Genomic DNA, 14,028 nt, shown 5'->3' with positions numbered 1-14,028 from the left:
TAAATAAAAACCCTGTATATCTGCTCCTGCCTGCTGTCTGTTGCATTTGGGTCCTCACCTCACCCTCCGTCGTAACACATATGTTGTTAATACAGTCTGTAATGTGAAGGCTGTCACAACGTGGAGACTGCAGTGCACACAGCAATATTTTTGCAGTTATGTAATTGAACAGAGTGACATTGCATGTTAGATTAATCGTTCTAACTAAACCATACATTGTCCAATCTGCCCCAAATTATTTATGCTTAAGTAGAGACCAGGCCCAAGGACATGTACAAGTCAATAATGAGTTACAGTCATAGCGCCACTTACTGACAACAGAAAGTAAGCCCTGACGAAAATCATTAGATTTACCTGAAATTTATATGGGTGGTATGTGGTTTAAATATAAAATACAGTAACATGACGTATAAATAGTGTGTGTTCTCTAGCGCCCAATCATGGACACAAGAAGTGGTGTACAATTTGAAATATGTCATATCCAACGCTATGCACTCCATGGGGGGAATTAAGTGCAACGCTTGCGTGCAGTGTCCGACGGTCACCAAAATACACAGCGGCATCGACTGGGAGATGCTGGCACTCTAAACGTGCATGGAGTGCGAGGACCCTATCATCGCTGCTTGCAGCTTAATTTTCTTATGTCTTTTCTAACAAGGGCACCTGGTACAATTTATTTCTTTATGTAATTCTTACATCAATATCCATAAATAACAACATATACAGTCATTGTTATTCACAATGGAATGGGTTAAAACTTCTTACAGATAAGTTATTGCACAAGTTACATGTCAAGTGATTTAATTTTGCTTTACTGAACAAAAGGTATTTAGTAGTTGTTTATACATTTGAATTACCCCTATGGACCTTGATAATTAATTTGGAAGGGGACATCTGCCATCTCATTATTTGACACGACATTTGCCTAATCTTTAAAGTGCTGATGGTGACAACAGAACAGGGGATATAACAGCAGTGTACTGATGACCTTATGTTGGGGTCATCAGTCTCAGAGGACTCTTAATCCCCTTCACTTATCCCTATCCTGGTACTTTTGGATGTACTCAGCAAAGTGGTTCAGCGGCCCCTGCTGTTCCAACTGGGCTAAATGGAAAGCTATGAAGACTACATGATCTGTTTGAAAATGTATATCAATGTCCATGTTTTATTAAAGGTAGTCGGTGTGATGCACAAGGTTTGACTGTGTAGACTAATGGAGGGTAGGGTTCTTTCAGGAAAACTTCAAATAACTTCACTGCTCTCTTTTCCTGAAACAAATCAGCTGTTTAGAGGCGTTCACTTTTCAGTTAAAACAATCAGAATCAGCCATGACATTCTGGAGCCAATCACAGCATTACATCTCTGCTTTAAATCTGTTTTCTCTCCCTGCTACTGTCAACTGTCATTTCAGGCAAAGTGTGCAAACCTCCTTCTCCCCTTCCACGTCCAATCATCGTCACCTGCGGCACCCTGGGTCCTCCTGCGGCAGACCCCTCCATCAACTCCTTCAGTCTAGTCTTCAGGCTCCTTCACCGCCACCACTAGTGTTTAGACTCCATTGAGGGCAATATGTCCTGTTTCTCTACCCGTTTAAAAAATTAATTTTACGATGATGGAGTGTAATCTCCAAAAGATTCATTATGCATATGTTCAATAAACCTGTGCATATCTGAAACAAAGTCTTTCCTGATTGAAATAGGATTACTAGTGGATTACCAAACTGGTTGGTCTCAATCCAAGTCAAACATGCTATGAATAACACGCCTGCTGTGCACAGACCACCAGGTCCATACTCACGTGTGTCTCCTTCAACCAAGGAAAATTAAATCTACATCCTACCAGGAATTATTATGGCTCATTTTAAGTTTACAGGACACAATCAAATTGTATTTTTATACCTTCCCTGTTATAAAACTGGCCCACTCTGTCAGTCTTGTAACCTATATTTGTTCTCGTTCCGGCGGCTCCGGCCGTGCTCACTGGGAGCTCTCAGTCCCAGCAGAGTCAGCTAAATTGTGGGCGAATGTAACGTAAATTCAGCGCTATTGTCTATTGTAAACGACAATATCTGCCACAGAACAAGTCCTTCCCTAAGATCCTGTTTTAACTGTAAATACAAAAATATGCTGAATCAAACATAGCACTCTGCTCGCAAACTACGGTTAACAAAGCTGCCAGCAAAGGCAGCCAGATGGCACCGAACAAGACTGATGGAGAAGGCCAGTTTGATGACAGGGAAAACAGTTTCCATAAGTGGTTTTCATTCTGGGTTTGGCTTCTTGCACCCCGGGGCTAAGTGAGCTAATAGGACAGCTGTAGAGCAAACAGAGCTGATGTAAATGGCCTGCATTTATGTTGCGCTATTCTAGTCTTAATGACTACTCAAAAACACTTTTACCGTACAGGCGCCATACACCATTCACACACATTCATACACTGGTGGCCGAGTCTGCCATACAAGCTGCCACCTAGCCATCGATAAACATTCACACACCAATGGTGCAGCATCGGGAGTGATTTGAAGTTCAGAGTCTTGCACAAGGACACTTCAACTGCAGGGACTGCACGGCTAGGGATTGAGCCTTGACCTTTTGATTGGTACAACAACTCTTAAGGAAACGTTAACGCATCTGAGCAGCTGATTTTATCTGCAGTGCAGCTGCGATACAGGCTTGGACAAACTGACAAAAAGATTGTTGCACAAAGAGATACATATGTAGGATAATAATAATTGTCAACAAACTATATTGCCATAGAACGATCAGAGCGGCAGTTGCTGGTTGTATTTAGCTGCTACAGCGCTCCAGGAAGTCGGCTCAGCTGCAGTTGTTAAGCCATCAATAGGTGACTGCAAGCCAGATGCATTTGAGTTAAGCCAGAAAAAGTGAGCGTCATGCCACAGTTGGTGCCAAAATGAGTAGTTTAGGGATAGTTGTTTGCAGGGTGCGCTTTGTGGCTTAACTCGACTTCCATGGCAGTCATCTGGCGGTGTGTGTACCCAGCTCACAGTCACCTAGTGGCGGCTGAACAACTGCCGCTGGTAGCTGTCGTGGAGCTCTGGAGCAATACAACCAGCAATTGCCACTTAGATTTTATCATTCTAACTTCACGTTGAGGGTTTAAAATATTTCTCTGTAAGGTATTTAATATATGGTCTATTGGTGAAGAAGCAATGATAACTTTGGGGGGGGGGGGTTCATTTTGTCCCCACCAGGGAGGGGATTCAGCAGAGGCAGGGATATGTAAACGAAAAAAGGGAAAATGGACTAATGCACAGAAAATAAGATCACAAAAAGGGCCCTTTTAAACATTGTGGGCTGACTGAAACACACTAAGACTGCCAGACAAAGATTTTGTTTTTGTTGAACTTCTAAGTCATGGAATTTGGAAGACCTGTATTTAGTGAAATGCAGAACAAGAAGTCCTGCATTAAGAATAAGTTAAAGTACAAGGTATCCACCTTAATAAAACAATATAAAGAAATAATAATAAATAAAACAGAAATAGACACGAGTGTTGGTTGAAAAATAAATAATTAATGAATAATATAGAATGCCTGGAGGAAAAAGAAGGAAACTAATGATTTATATATGTTGTAACTTTTACACAGGTCAGAGTTGAACCTGAGTGGCCGCAATATTTGTTGTATATTGAGAATGGAATATTATTAGTTGGCATATCTTTTAAGAATATTCATTCACTTGTATTACCAGTCATCCATAATCACTCTAAGGTATATATGCCCACAGTATTATTCCTATGTGTAAATTATCAGAACAGTTACTGCACAGGGTGCATAAAAGGCAGCGTAAAAATATGTTTTTTATGTTTTATATTTTTTACGTTTCTTCATTTGGATCCATTTGCAATCAATTCCGTTCTGAATAAACAAACAATGCAGTTTACATGTTTCGTCCTCGTTGCATCATTCTAATGTAATGTTGCACTATTTGTCATTAGATAGTAGTAGTTCAACACACAGAAAACAACATATGTGTGTGAGAAGCTGCATGTTTTGAAAAGACTGAAATGCATAGCTACTGTACAAGTATCTTTTAATCAAGGTTACGGAGGCTATGTCCACATTGCATGCATTTTGATTTGAAAATGTATTGTTATTACTAAGTTGTATCCTGGCAAACTCACTTCACAGCCATTGGAGCAGTATAAAAGATGCTGGTGTCCCCATTTTTTTTTTGCTGCAATTACTGTCGACAGAGTTGTTTTGCAAACTTTCTAATTGGGCATTAAAAAGCAATGACAAGTCCTAACTTTGATTGATCACACTCAAATCATGTGACTATTTACTGGTCATGTGATATGCGTTTTTTTTGTGTAGTAGATTAGAGCTACTACCATGCCTAAGAACACTCGTGTGTTGAAAATAACATTCATTTAGTATTTTGCGGGTGTTGCTAATAGTAACCTCTGAGATATTGTGTGCACTGAACTGAACGACACAGTGCAACTGGCAGGAATATTACTGCAATGGATGGCAGCATAAAAATATTTTTCTAAAATAGCGCCTTTTAAACTGCTAAGACTTTTATCAGTTTTGTGTGGGTTCAAGCTTTTTGGCTCTATGGCTGCTTATAGTGTGTGGGAGCTGTGTGTGTTCTTGCTGCTATAGAGATTAATGCAGTGATATTGAGCTGAAAAGGGATGGCCCATCAGCCAAACAAAAGCATCCAGACGCTCTTGGTGGTTATAGTACCACTAAAATGTCTGGCTGTACTAGTATTACATGTGGCTGAGTTGATTGAGATTTCCTATGAAATGATAAAACCAATATGGTATATATTGGTGTCTGATGCAATTTAAGACCATTTCAAATGAATGTTAGTAGTAATAGGAATGGTAAAAATCAAAAGAGATAATCCTGACTTTTAGTCTCTAGTGTGGGTGAACCTGCAAAAATAGGGGATACTACACATACTACAAAGTACATTTTTTAACTGACTTATTTGAGTTGGTTCACACACTTTTACTTGAGGAACATTTCTCTTAAGTAACAGTACTTTAATTTGAGTACAATATTCTAGTACTCTTTTCATCCCTGCCGGTTTGTACTGTAATTTTTTTTCCTGTCATATTTATTAAACTTTGTAAAGCTTTCTCCAGAGTACCAAAAGACAATATCCAACTAATCTGAACTTCATGTGTAAAATCATGGGGAGGGCCCCTTAAAAATAAAACGTTTTTACTGTTAATGAAAACTGATTAATATACAAATGAGTTTTTCCTGTACCTACTATATCTTCATGACTGATGAGCTGCTGCTCATAAACAAAGCTACTTCTGACTCTGTGTCAAGCATCACTTTTTTGTCAGCTGACAGCTCATCACAAACAGCACATCTCCCTACAATTGTAATGGTCACCCATACTATCTTAATTTTTGTTTGTTTTCAAAGGAGGAGGACTTTTGTTTATCCGGATTATTTAAATTACTTTAAGGAACTTTTGAACTGCGGAAACATTGGGTCTTTTTTTCTTGTGGAGGGTTTTAAATGTGCGGGATTGTTAATGGTTGTGGTGAAAAATGTATGTATGACGGAGTACGTTGTTTCAATACACTTTGTGAAACTCATTTCTATGTGTTTTTTTTCTGTGAACATGTTAGTTACTCTCACTCAACAGTATTTAAAGGGGTGGTGGTGGGTGACATAGTTGCGGTTTAATTAAGTAGCAGGGGTAGGTTGAACATAACCTTTTTTATTAATATCAGAGAGCCGCCCATTTCCTTAAGTTTTTGCTTTGTACTTTTCCTTTGCGATTGTGTTTGGAAATCATTACATAGTGACTTTATTTAAAGGCTTAGAACCTCATATTTAGCATGTCTGCTGATTCCTGATTTGCTGCTGTTATTGCTGATGCTTCTCCACCTGCTTTACCTTTACTCTTGAATGGCTTTAGCAGAGAACCTGTATGGCTGAAACAATTCCTTGAATCACTTGACTAATTTGATTACAAAAAAATCCTCAAAGCAAAATTATTTGCCTCAAAGCTTTGTTAAATCAATGTAACAAACGGTCTACGGCTCACTGTGTTTCCGCACGGAGGATTATTGCAAACTAATAACAAGCTGACACTTCTGTGGACACAAGACTAACGGCGCAGATTACAAATGAAGGAAGACAACAAAAATAGTGAGGGGTCTAAGACAAGAGACAGGGGAGAAAACCAACAGAAAGTTTCGGATCATGTTGCAAACATGCTGCTACATCATCTCAGTAGAAAACATCCAGTGTACACCTTCACGACACAAGGTAACACTGTCTGCCGCTCTCATCCACCGCGCTGTTTTACACAACTAATGCATTACACTCTGTAAATAGTGATGTTTTACAAACAATGTAAAACAAAAGCTGTCAGTTTGTAGTCTAACTGTTTATTATTTTGCTACTAATCTTTGGAAACTTAGCTGCTGCTGGAGACCACACCAGACCCTCCCCCCAGATGACGTGATTGACGTCACCAAAACAAGGCGGTGCTGGCTGCATTCTTTATTCTTTCTCCTTACTCAGTATTTGGCTTCTGAAAATGTGTCCCCCTGAACAGTGTAGTTGAATGGGCCTCCTGTAAGCTTTGAACTGTCACATTTACCTTCGGCTTAGTGAACAGCTCCTTTGCATATTCAGTGCAAAGAGCCAAAGGCAAGAAAGGGAGGGGGGTGAAAAGATTTTTTCTTGGAATTTGGCTATACAAAATGTTGCTTTTTCTAAAGGAAACCTGTCTTTTGTGTATATATAGAAAAAACAGGTTTCCTTTTTTTAGTAAACAGCAACAATAAATATATTTACTATTTAGTTATTTTCTTACTGAGTTCTTCTTATCCGATAACTCAATTATTCGATGAAATAATAGATAGAATACTCAATTACTAAATGAAATCAACAGCTGCAGCCCTAATTTAGAGTACTCTTCAGTCTGGGTTTGTCTAAGGTTTTGCTGGGCTGATACACTGTCAGAGACTCACCTCCTCCACTGGACAGACAGAGTGTGCAGGCTCAGAGTTTTGTATAGAAACACTCTTCTCCCACTTGTCAGCCATGTGGTTGACCTCCTCCAGCTTTTGCTCACAGCTCTTCTGTGTGTTTAGCAGCGTCACTTCATAGAACTCCTGGATATCTGTGGAAAAAATATTACATGACTCAGGTGCAGGTTATTTTCTCCACAGACAACACAGTTAACGCTTATCAATAAAAGAAAGTCATTTGATGTGGATGCCAGTTTAAGCTCAATTGGCGCTACAACATACAATACATACCTTGTATAAGTGATGGATCTGAGATGGATGGATGTATCTACCAACAAGGTTAGACAATATAATTGAATTCACATAATACAACAATGTGCATATTCAAGTTTGCTCGTAAGAACAATGTTTGTGAAAGCAGCCAATGTTCTTATGGAAATGTTAGCTAAATATGTACACATGTAAAAACAATTATAGATAAACTGCTGTTCCAGTGGTTAAAAAAGAAGATTAGGCTTGTGCCGATTAGCAATCAGATCGTACAACGCTTGAAGGAATGATCGGTGATTGGTGTTTCCTACGCATATATTAAAGCGGTTTTAACTAACTTTATATCAGAATTATATCTAAAATCTGTGTCTGAATGTTTATGTAGAAAGTTAGATAGATCGATAATTAGCAAAAGTGATATTTAAATCACTAACATTAATTACAAAGTAGTTTGCAGTCTCTTTTACCTGTAAATGTTGTTATAATGTTGTATAGACATGTTAAATGATACCAAAGTGTCAAATAATAAGATAAATGTATTTAGACATGAGCCCAGCAGGCAGCTTGGGTTAGCTCTGCCCGGCTATGAACGCACAGATCTCATTGGCTCTCACTGGGCTCTTTTAATTTCTTGGATTTGTCTACATGAATGGAACAAACTTCTCTACGTGTTCATGCTGCTGTATGCTCCAAGCCGGCCCATTTGGAGGTCTTTCGGAAGATGACCAATCACAACGGAGTGGGCTTCGCGGGAGGTTGGCTAGGGAGAGGAGGAACGTAAACACAGCTTTCACAGGAGCTGCAGAATGGTAAAGGTTTCCCAACAATCTACATAGTTCATTGTGCAATGAATCATTTCAGGCTACTCTATAGGGTCCTAAATCAAAAACTAAGACCAAAAAAGTAATATAAAAGCTGCCCTTTCATTTGACTTGCAGATCAACAGAGAGCTTGTGAGTGAGAGAAGCCACGGCAAACTGCTAAACTAAAGTAGGAGGAAAAGGAAATTGCTACAAATGCTTGAGTGAACTAGTGTAACGTTTAAATGTAAAGTGGATAATTAGCCACTGTAATGAAGAATATGACAAAAATATCTGCGTTGAGCTACCCAAAGCAAGATGCTATCAACAGCAGCATGACAGCATGTCATACAAGCACCTGGCAGACAGCCAAACCAGTTTTGTTGATGAAAGCAAAAGCTGCTCCGAATATCAATAATATGTTATTTCCAATTAGGTGTTTAATGTAACCTGTCAGGGATCAAATGGCCTATTTGCAATCTCGAGTAACCATAATTGGATGATTTATCTAGCAGGCTAAATATGTGGACCTGTCGGAGAGCTCCAGCCAAGATTAGGTTGACTTGGTTGAGGGGGAGTCACAGTCTAATTTGACCCCCTGCAGTTTACTAACTAACTGTTATTTTTACACTTCTCATAATAACATAAAAGATCTGTAACATTTCAAAGCATCAAAGCCTTTCTCAGTCCCCAAACAGTCAGCCACTCGCGGGGTTAGAATCGACCGACCAGCAATCTCCTATTATCTGGGCTCAAGAAGTTTGAATCGATTTGCAATATTTCTTGGAGCTTGGTGAACTGTTTTCAATGTGTTCAGTCTCTAACACAGCACACATAAAACAATTAATCAAACACATGTCTTATGTGCACATAAGCACGGGGGATCTGTGGTTATATTGCAACAGTCTGATGCTGGGTGCCCAAAATGTCACCAAGGCATCTACCATGTGTAATTGGCTTGACAGTAACATCAGTTAGAGATGCAGAGGGGAACAGATACCTGCTGCCTTCAGGTGTTGATACAGTATTTACATGTTGAAAAGAACCCTTCACTGGCACCTGCAAGCTATTGTAGCAAAAACTACCGAAAACTCAGTTGAAGCATAATTCACAGCAATGTCAATGCCAAACATCCACATTTTTCTTCTAAATTTACCATTGTAATCTGGAAAGTTTTTTTCTCTCTGTAATTATTTATTTATTTTTCAACAATGCCCGTAAAACAGCATTGTAGTCTAGCTGTAATCATGGTTTCATTGAAATATACTTAAAATATGTTTTCTATCACTTTCCAGCTTGCCTCATCCATCAAATTCAAAAAGTAGCCAAAAGTAGCCAACATATATACAATGGGATCTTCTGTGAGTGTCTCCACTACAGCAAAGGTTTTGTGGTCTTTTTACTAAATCCCATTTGAACTAAGTCTCACATTTGCTATAGCCATTACACTACATTTTTTCAAGGTCCTGATCTATGGTGCATAAACAGGAATAAAGGAAACACTGCCTGCCCTACATAAATGAAAGTTTTTTTGCTGCATTAAATTACAAACTCTCCACTCATTCTATGAGCAGTCATGCAAAAAAAAAATATGACTAACAGTTATTAAGTGCACCTCTAATTGCAGCCAATGTATTGTACTGTCTTTGAGGGGGAGTTGAGTTACTGTAGAATTGCAGTTTTACAGATTGTTTAAAGGGACCTTTGTTGGCAATATATAATATTGAGTTTATTTCAGATGGTGAGGCAGACATTATTGTATTATCAGTATGTTTTCACAGAACAAATTGATAACACCAATGTTAATAAAACAATTCAAAGTCTGTAAATGTCTGCAACAAAATGCCCTAAATTCTTTATGTACTTTCATATAAATACAGAGCTTCAGAGTAGCATTCCAATTGTATCATAATTTGTTCTTTGTGAACTGTGTTAACATTTATGTACACACACACACACACACACACACACACACACACACACACACACACACACAGAAACTACTGTGACGACAAAACTTCCCTCCCTGAAGCGTCACAGCAGATCAGAAAAATCAACAACAAACAAGCAGCATGTGTAACAAATTTATCAAACTACATGCATCTGTTTCAAATTTATGGACAGAGTTAAATTTGTTGCATGGTCTGCTTTGACAAAATGTTATTATCACTGCTATATCAGCTCACTGCATTAGAATCTTCTGGAGCGATGTACTCAACATCTGTCGCTGCATCATTACAACATCTACCACAAAGCATCTGTTGGACACAAGGGAGCTTTTTGTTTGGCATTCACTTCATTAAGTGTTTTGAATGGCTAGCCATGTTTTACCAAAAAAACAGACCCAAACAAGTGATTTGGCATGCCACATTTACATTTAAATAGATCTTAATAAAAACAAACCATTAGCATTCACAACAGATACAGCGTCATGTCTCTGTCCCAATCATTCACAAATTATATCATGCATTCTGTTTTAAGAAACGGGAAATGAATTAAACTACATCAACAACAAAATATTGATGTAGTTTTCATGAAACAAACAAAAACATTCACAGTTCTATCTTTTTGTAATTCAAATGAAAACAGGCTATTATGGATGCAAATGAATACAGCAAATGTGTGCAAATCCCCTGGGTATATGAGTAAGACTCTACGTGGTGCAAAACCAGTTGTTAGTTGTCAGCCATTTGACTATTGTGACAGAATAAAGCTGTGCAGTGCAAAACAGCACATGGCATTACATTTAGTGAATTTAAACAAATAAGTAGGTTATGACTTCTGTTTTATCATAAAGAATAAAAATAAAAATGACTTAGATAATTAGTACAGAAAAAGATCAAACCAATCCAGTCAATTTGACAAGCCATAACAGCTGGCCTCAAATACTACCCTCTATACACTGCATTACACTCCAGAATCATCAAAACCACCAAATGAAATGGAAATGGGAAATGAGTGACTGTAGTTTCAGTTTCAGAAATACAGAGGCAGAAAGATGTCGAGAGTAACTCACAGTGCAGTAAAATCCTTCTGCTCTCTCCAGTCATGTTGCAGTGTGCTATCCTGAGAAACAGTGAGCTAGGAGAGGACCAGATGTCTGGTGGCAAGCAGACAGCAAGCCTAATCCTCAGACATAGAGAACGCCTGTTCCCTTCAAGGCAGACAATGACCCTGCATTGGTGATTTCTAATTCAGCTCTCCTTTGGGTAATGTGCTTAACACAGCCAGCGAGTGAGAAAAGGTGGCCAGCTTACAGCTGCTGCTTTGACCACTCAGGCTCGGCAGAGGTTAAATAACAACAGCAGAAGTTAAAACATAAGAGCAAGAATGTCTGCACTAATCTTTTTTTGTGGCGCACCATCATGGCAAAATGCCGCTCACATTGCAGTTTAACAACAAAGAGAACTATTGGACCTACTTAGCTTCACATACGGTTGTGTTGATGGAGTTTATTGACAAAACGTTCACTTTCTTATGCGTCAACTATTAAACCAACAGCAAACCAAGCAACGCTCTACCTTTCATAGTCTACACAGCGGACGCAAGAGTAATGGGCGATGCATAAGATGGAATACACCGCTCACGCAACAGGGGGTAGCAGAGACAGCTGATATTCAGATCAAAATGGCAACTGAAGAGGAGTGCATCCTAGTGCTTATTTTTTGCTGAACGTACAGCCTATCCAACATTGAAATGGCGACAGTGGGATAATTCATTTTCATATGAGGGCTACTGATCTTTGTGAACATAACAAATGTGAATAATAATAACACCTGTAACAGCATGTAGCCAACAATATTGAGAGGAAAATTAAGCAAAATTAAAAGAGCTCATACTGCCGCATGAGCTGTTTGATGTCGCGTATCAACATAGCACTTTGTTCCTGTGGGAGATTTTGTAGAAAATGGCACAGGTAATTACAAAAAGTGGTGTGTATTTCACTTCTCTCCCTTTCCCTCACCCTCTCTATCTCCCCCTCTCCCTCCCTCTCTCTCGCCTGCCGTATTTCCTGCAGCCTATCCTGGATCCTGGATCCATAATCTCGCTGACGCATTAGCTTCCTTTTACCACAACAGGAGGCTGATGGGGTTGGGGTGGTAGGGGGTTGAGATGGGGTAACTGCAGAAACGGCCAGTTGTATTCAAACCTTCTTCTGTAAATATAACATATACTTGAAATAATGTACAATACTTGCAATTTCGCCCCAACCGACAACGCATGCGTTGCGTAACAAAAACTGGGACGACACATTTTGCTACGCATAATGGCAGCCGAAGCGCAGTGATATGTAGCCTTGCAGACACGTACAGATGTTTTGATTCTGTAATGACCATTAAACCTAAACGTAAATTTGTATCAATACCCACTAACCTGTCTACAGGCATACACATCTAGGATGTGATCTATTTCAGTCTAATCTGTCTGGTAGTTCACTCTCGTCCACCACACTGTTTACACAAACACAACTCTACTCTAAATAGCAAATAATGACAAACAAGCTAAAAACAAAAGCTGTTGTTTTGTGGTCTTACTGTTTATCTTAGTTTGCCAAAAATCTTGAAATTTTGACAAATTATTTTAAACTTAACTGCTGGCTAAACTAACCATCCTCTCTGCTGGAGCCTCTATGGATGTATAAGACCAAATCAAACCAACATGGCTTCCTAATATGCACGTGAATGACGCCATCCTTGATGATGCTGGTTGTATTCTTGCCCTCAAGACCTTCGACATAGGACCAGGTATAAATTAAGTAAATTTGCACAATAATATGGTATATTATTCGGGGCTTTGTATCCTGTTTTCTGTTATTGTTTGTGTTTATTCCCTGATCTGGGACCTGTTGCACAAAAGTAGAATAAGATATCCAGGATAAATGAATAAGTGCAGCTTGACTTACGTGCGATCCGCTCATCGCGGCTTAATCGGTTGCACGTTTGCCGAGCCAGGATGAACAGGTGAAGCTATGTCAAGCCACGGGCAGATAGCTGGGATAAGTGCACGTTCACGGCTTTCTCAAGTAGACCACGGTATCGATCACAGATTTACTGATGAAGAATTGAGAAGACGCATGCGCAATATGTTTCACCCAATGAGCAGCAGCTTCTAATGGAAAGTAACGAGGAGGAGAAGAATATGCAAAAAGGGAAATACGGCTTAAACGGAGAGAATGAGCCGAACACAAACCCGACTGAATGTGTGAGGTTGTAAAAATATCTACTTAGCCTATAGTCACTCAACATTTTTACAAAGTTGTAGGCTACACTGTGTTTTAATTGCTTTAAATATGCTAGTTTCATGTTTCTGTTTTTATGTAATAAATATTCTGGTTTTACTGTAAAGTGTCTTTGACTAGCCTACCATGTAAAGCACTGTATAAATAAAATGTATTATTTAGCCTACTTTGCGTTAAAAGTGAGCAGAGGGAATTAATGTTCCTCGGGAAATGTAACCTAAGGACTATAGGCTTAATTTCAAACCATATTCACAACGTGAGAACATGTTTTACAACCACGCACAAATCACTATAAGCTATATCTAATTCTTTGTACAATTAATGTTCATACAGAACAATCAGAAAGGGACAACAACTAGAAAAAGAAGTAAGTGACTTCAATACACGCTGTGAGCATTTGTAAAACAATATTCATGGTTTATTCTTCTGACAAGTGACCGCACCAAAATAAAAAGGGGAAGAATCATTGTGGTGTTCCCGGTGTGATGAATGTAAACTACACTATACGTACTGTATATAGGCCACGTTATTGGTCCGGGGATGTGAGACTAATTGAGAAGGTTATGAAACCAATGTAAGCTATAATAAAAAACATTAGGCCTACATATTAAGGAGTTACACAAACTGTCCTTTATTAGAGAAGGATTAGCAACGTAAGTTACAGAGGTAACTCAAGTTTCTATAAGTATAGGCGTAGCCCTCTAAGGGCTACGCTATTGGGTTTATCCCTTCGCGCATGCG

General features: G+C 38.9%; 1 protein-coding gene across 29 annotated transcripts in view; it reads right to left on the bottom strand.

The window, feature by feature from the left end:
• dlg2 (discs, large homolog 2 (Drosophila)) overlaps nucleotides 1-14,028 on the bottom strand; it is a 291,611-nt gene that overhangs the window by 204,717 nt on the left and 72,866 nt on the right. For 26 of the 29 annotated variants that reach the window (XM_034889492.1, XM_034889479.1, XM_034889483.1 and 23 more), the window contains exon 3: nucleotides 6,979-7,130. In XM_034889492.1, coding sequence (XP_034745383.1) covers nucleotides 6,979-7,130 — 152 coding nt within the window. Of the gene's footprint in view, nucleotides 1-6,978; nucleotides 7,131-11,064; nucleotides 11,165-14,028 lie in introns of those variants that run through there. The other 3 variants (XM_034889495.1, XM_034889496.1, XM_034889501.1) reach the window with 1 other exon arrangement.

This window comes from Etheostoma cragini, chromosome 13 (genome assembly GCF_013103735.1).
Source record: "Etheostoma cragini isolate CJK2018 chromosome 13, CSU_Ecrag_1.0, whole genome shotgun sequence".
Lineage (NCBI taxonomy): Eukaryota > Metazoa > Chordata > Actinopteri > Perciformes > Percidae > Etheostoma > Etheostoma cragini.
This window is presented reverse-complemented; position numbering and strand designations above follow the sequence as displayed.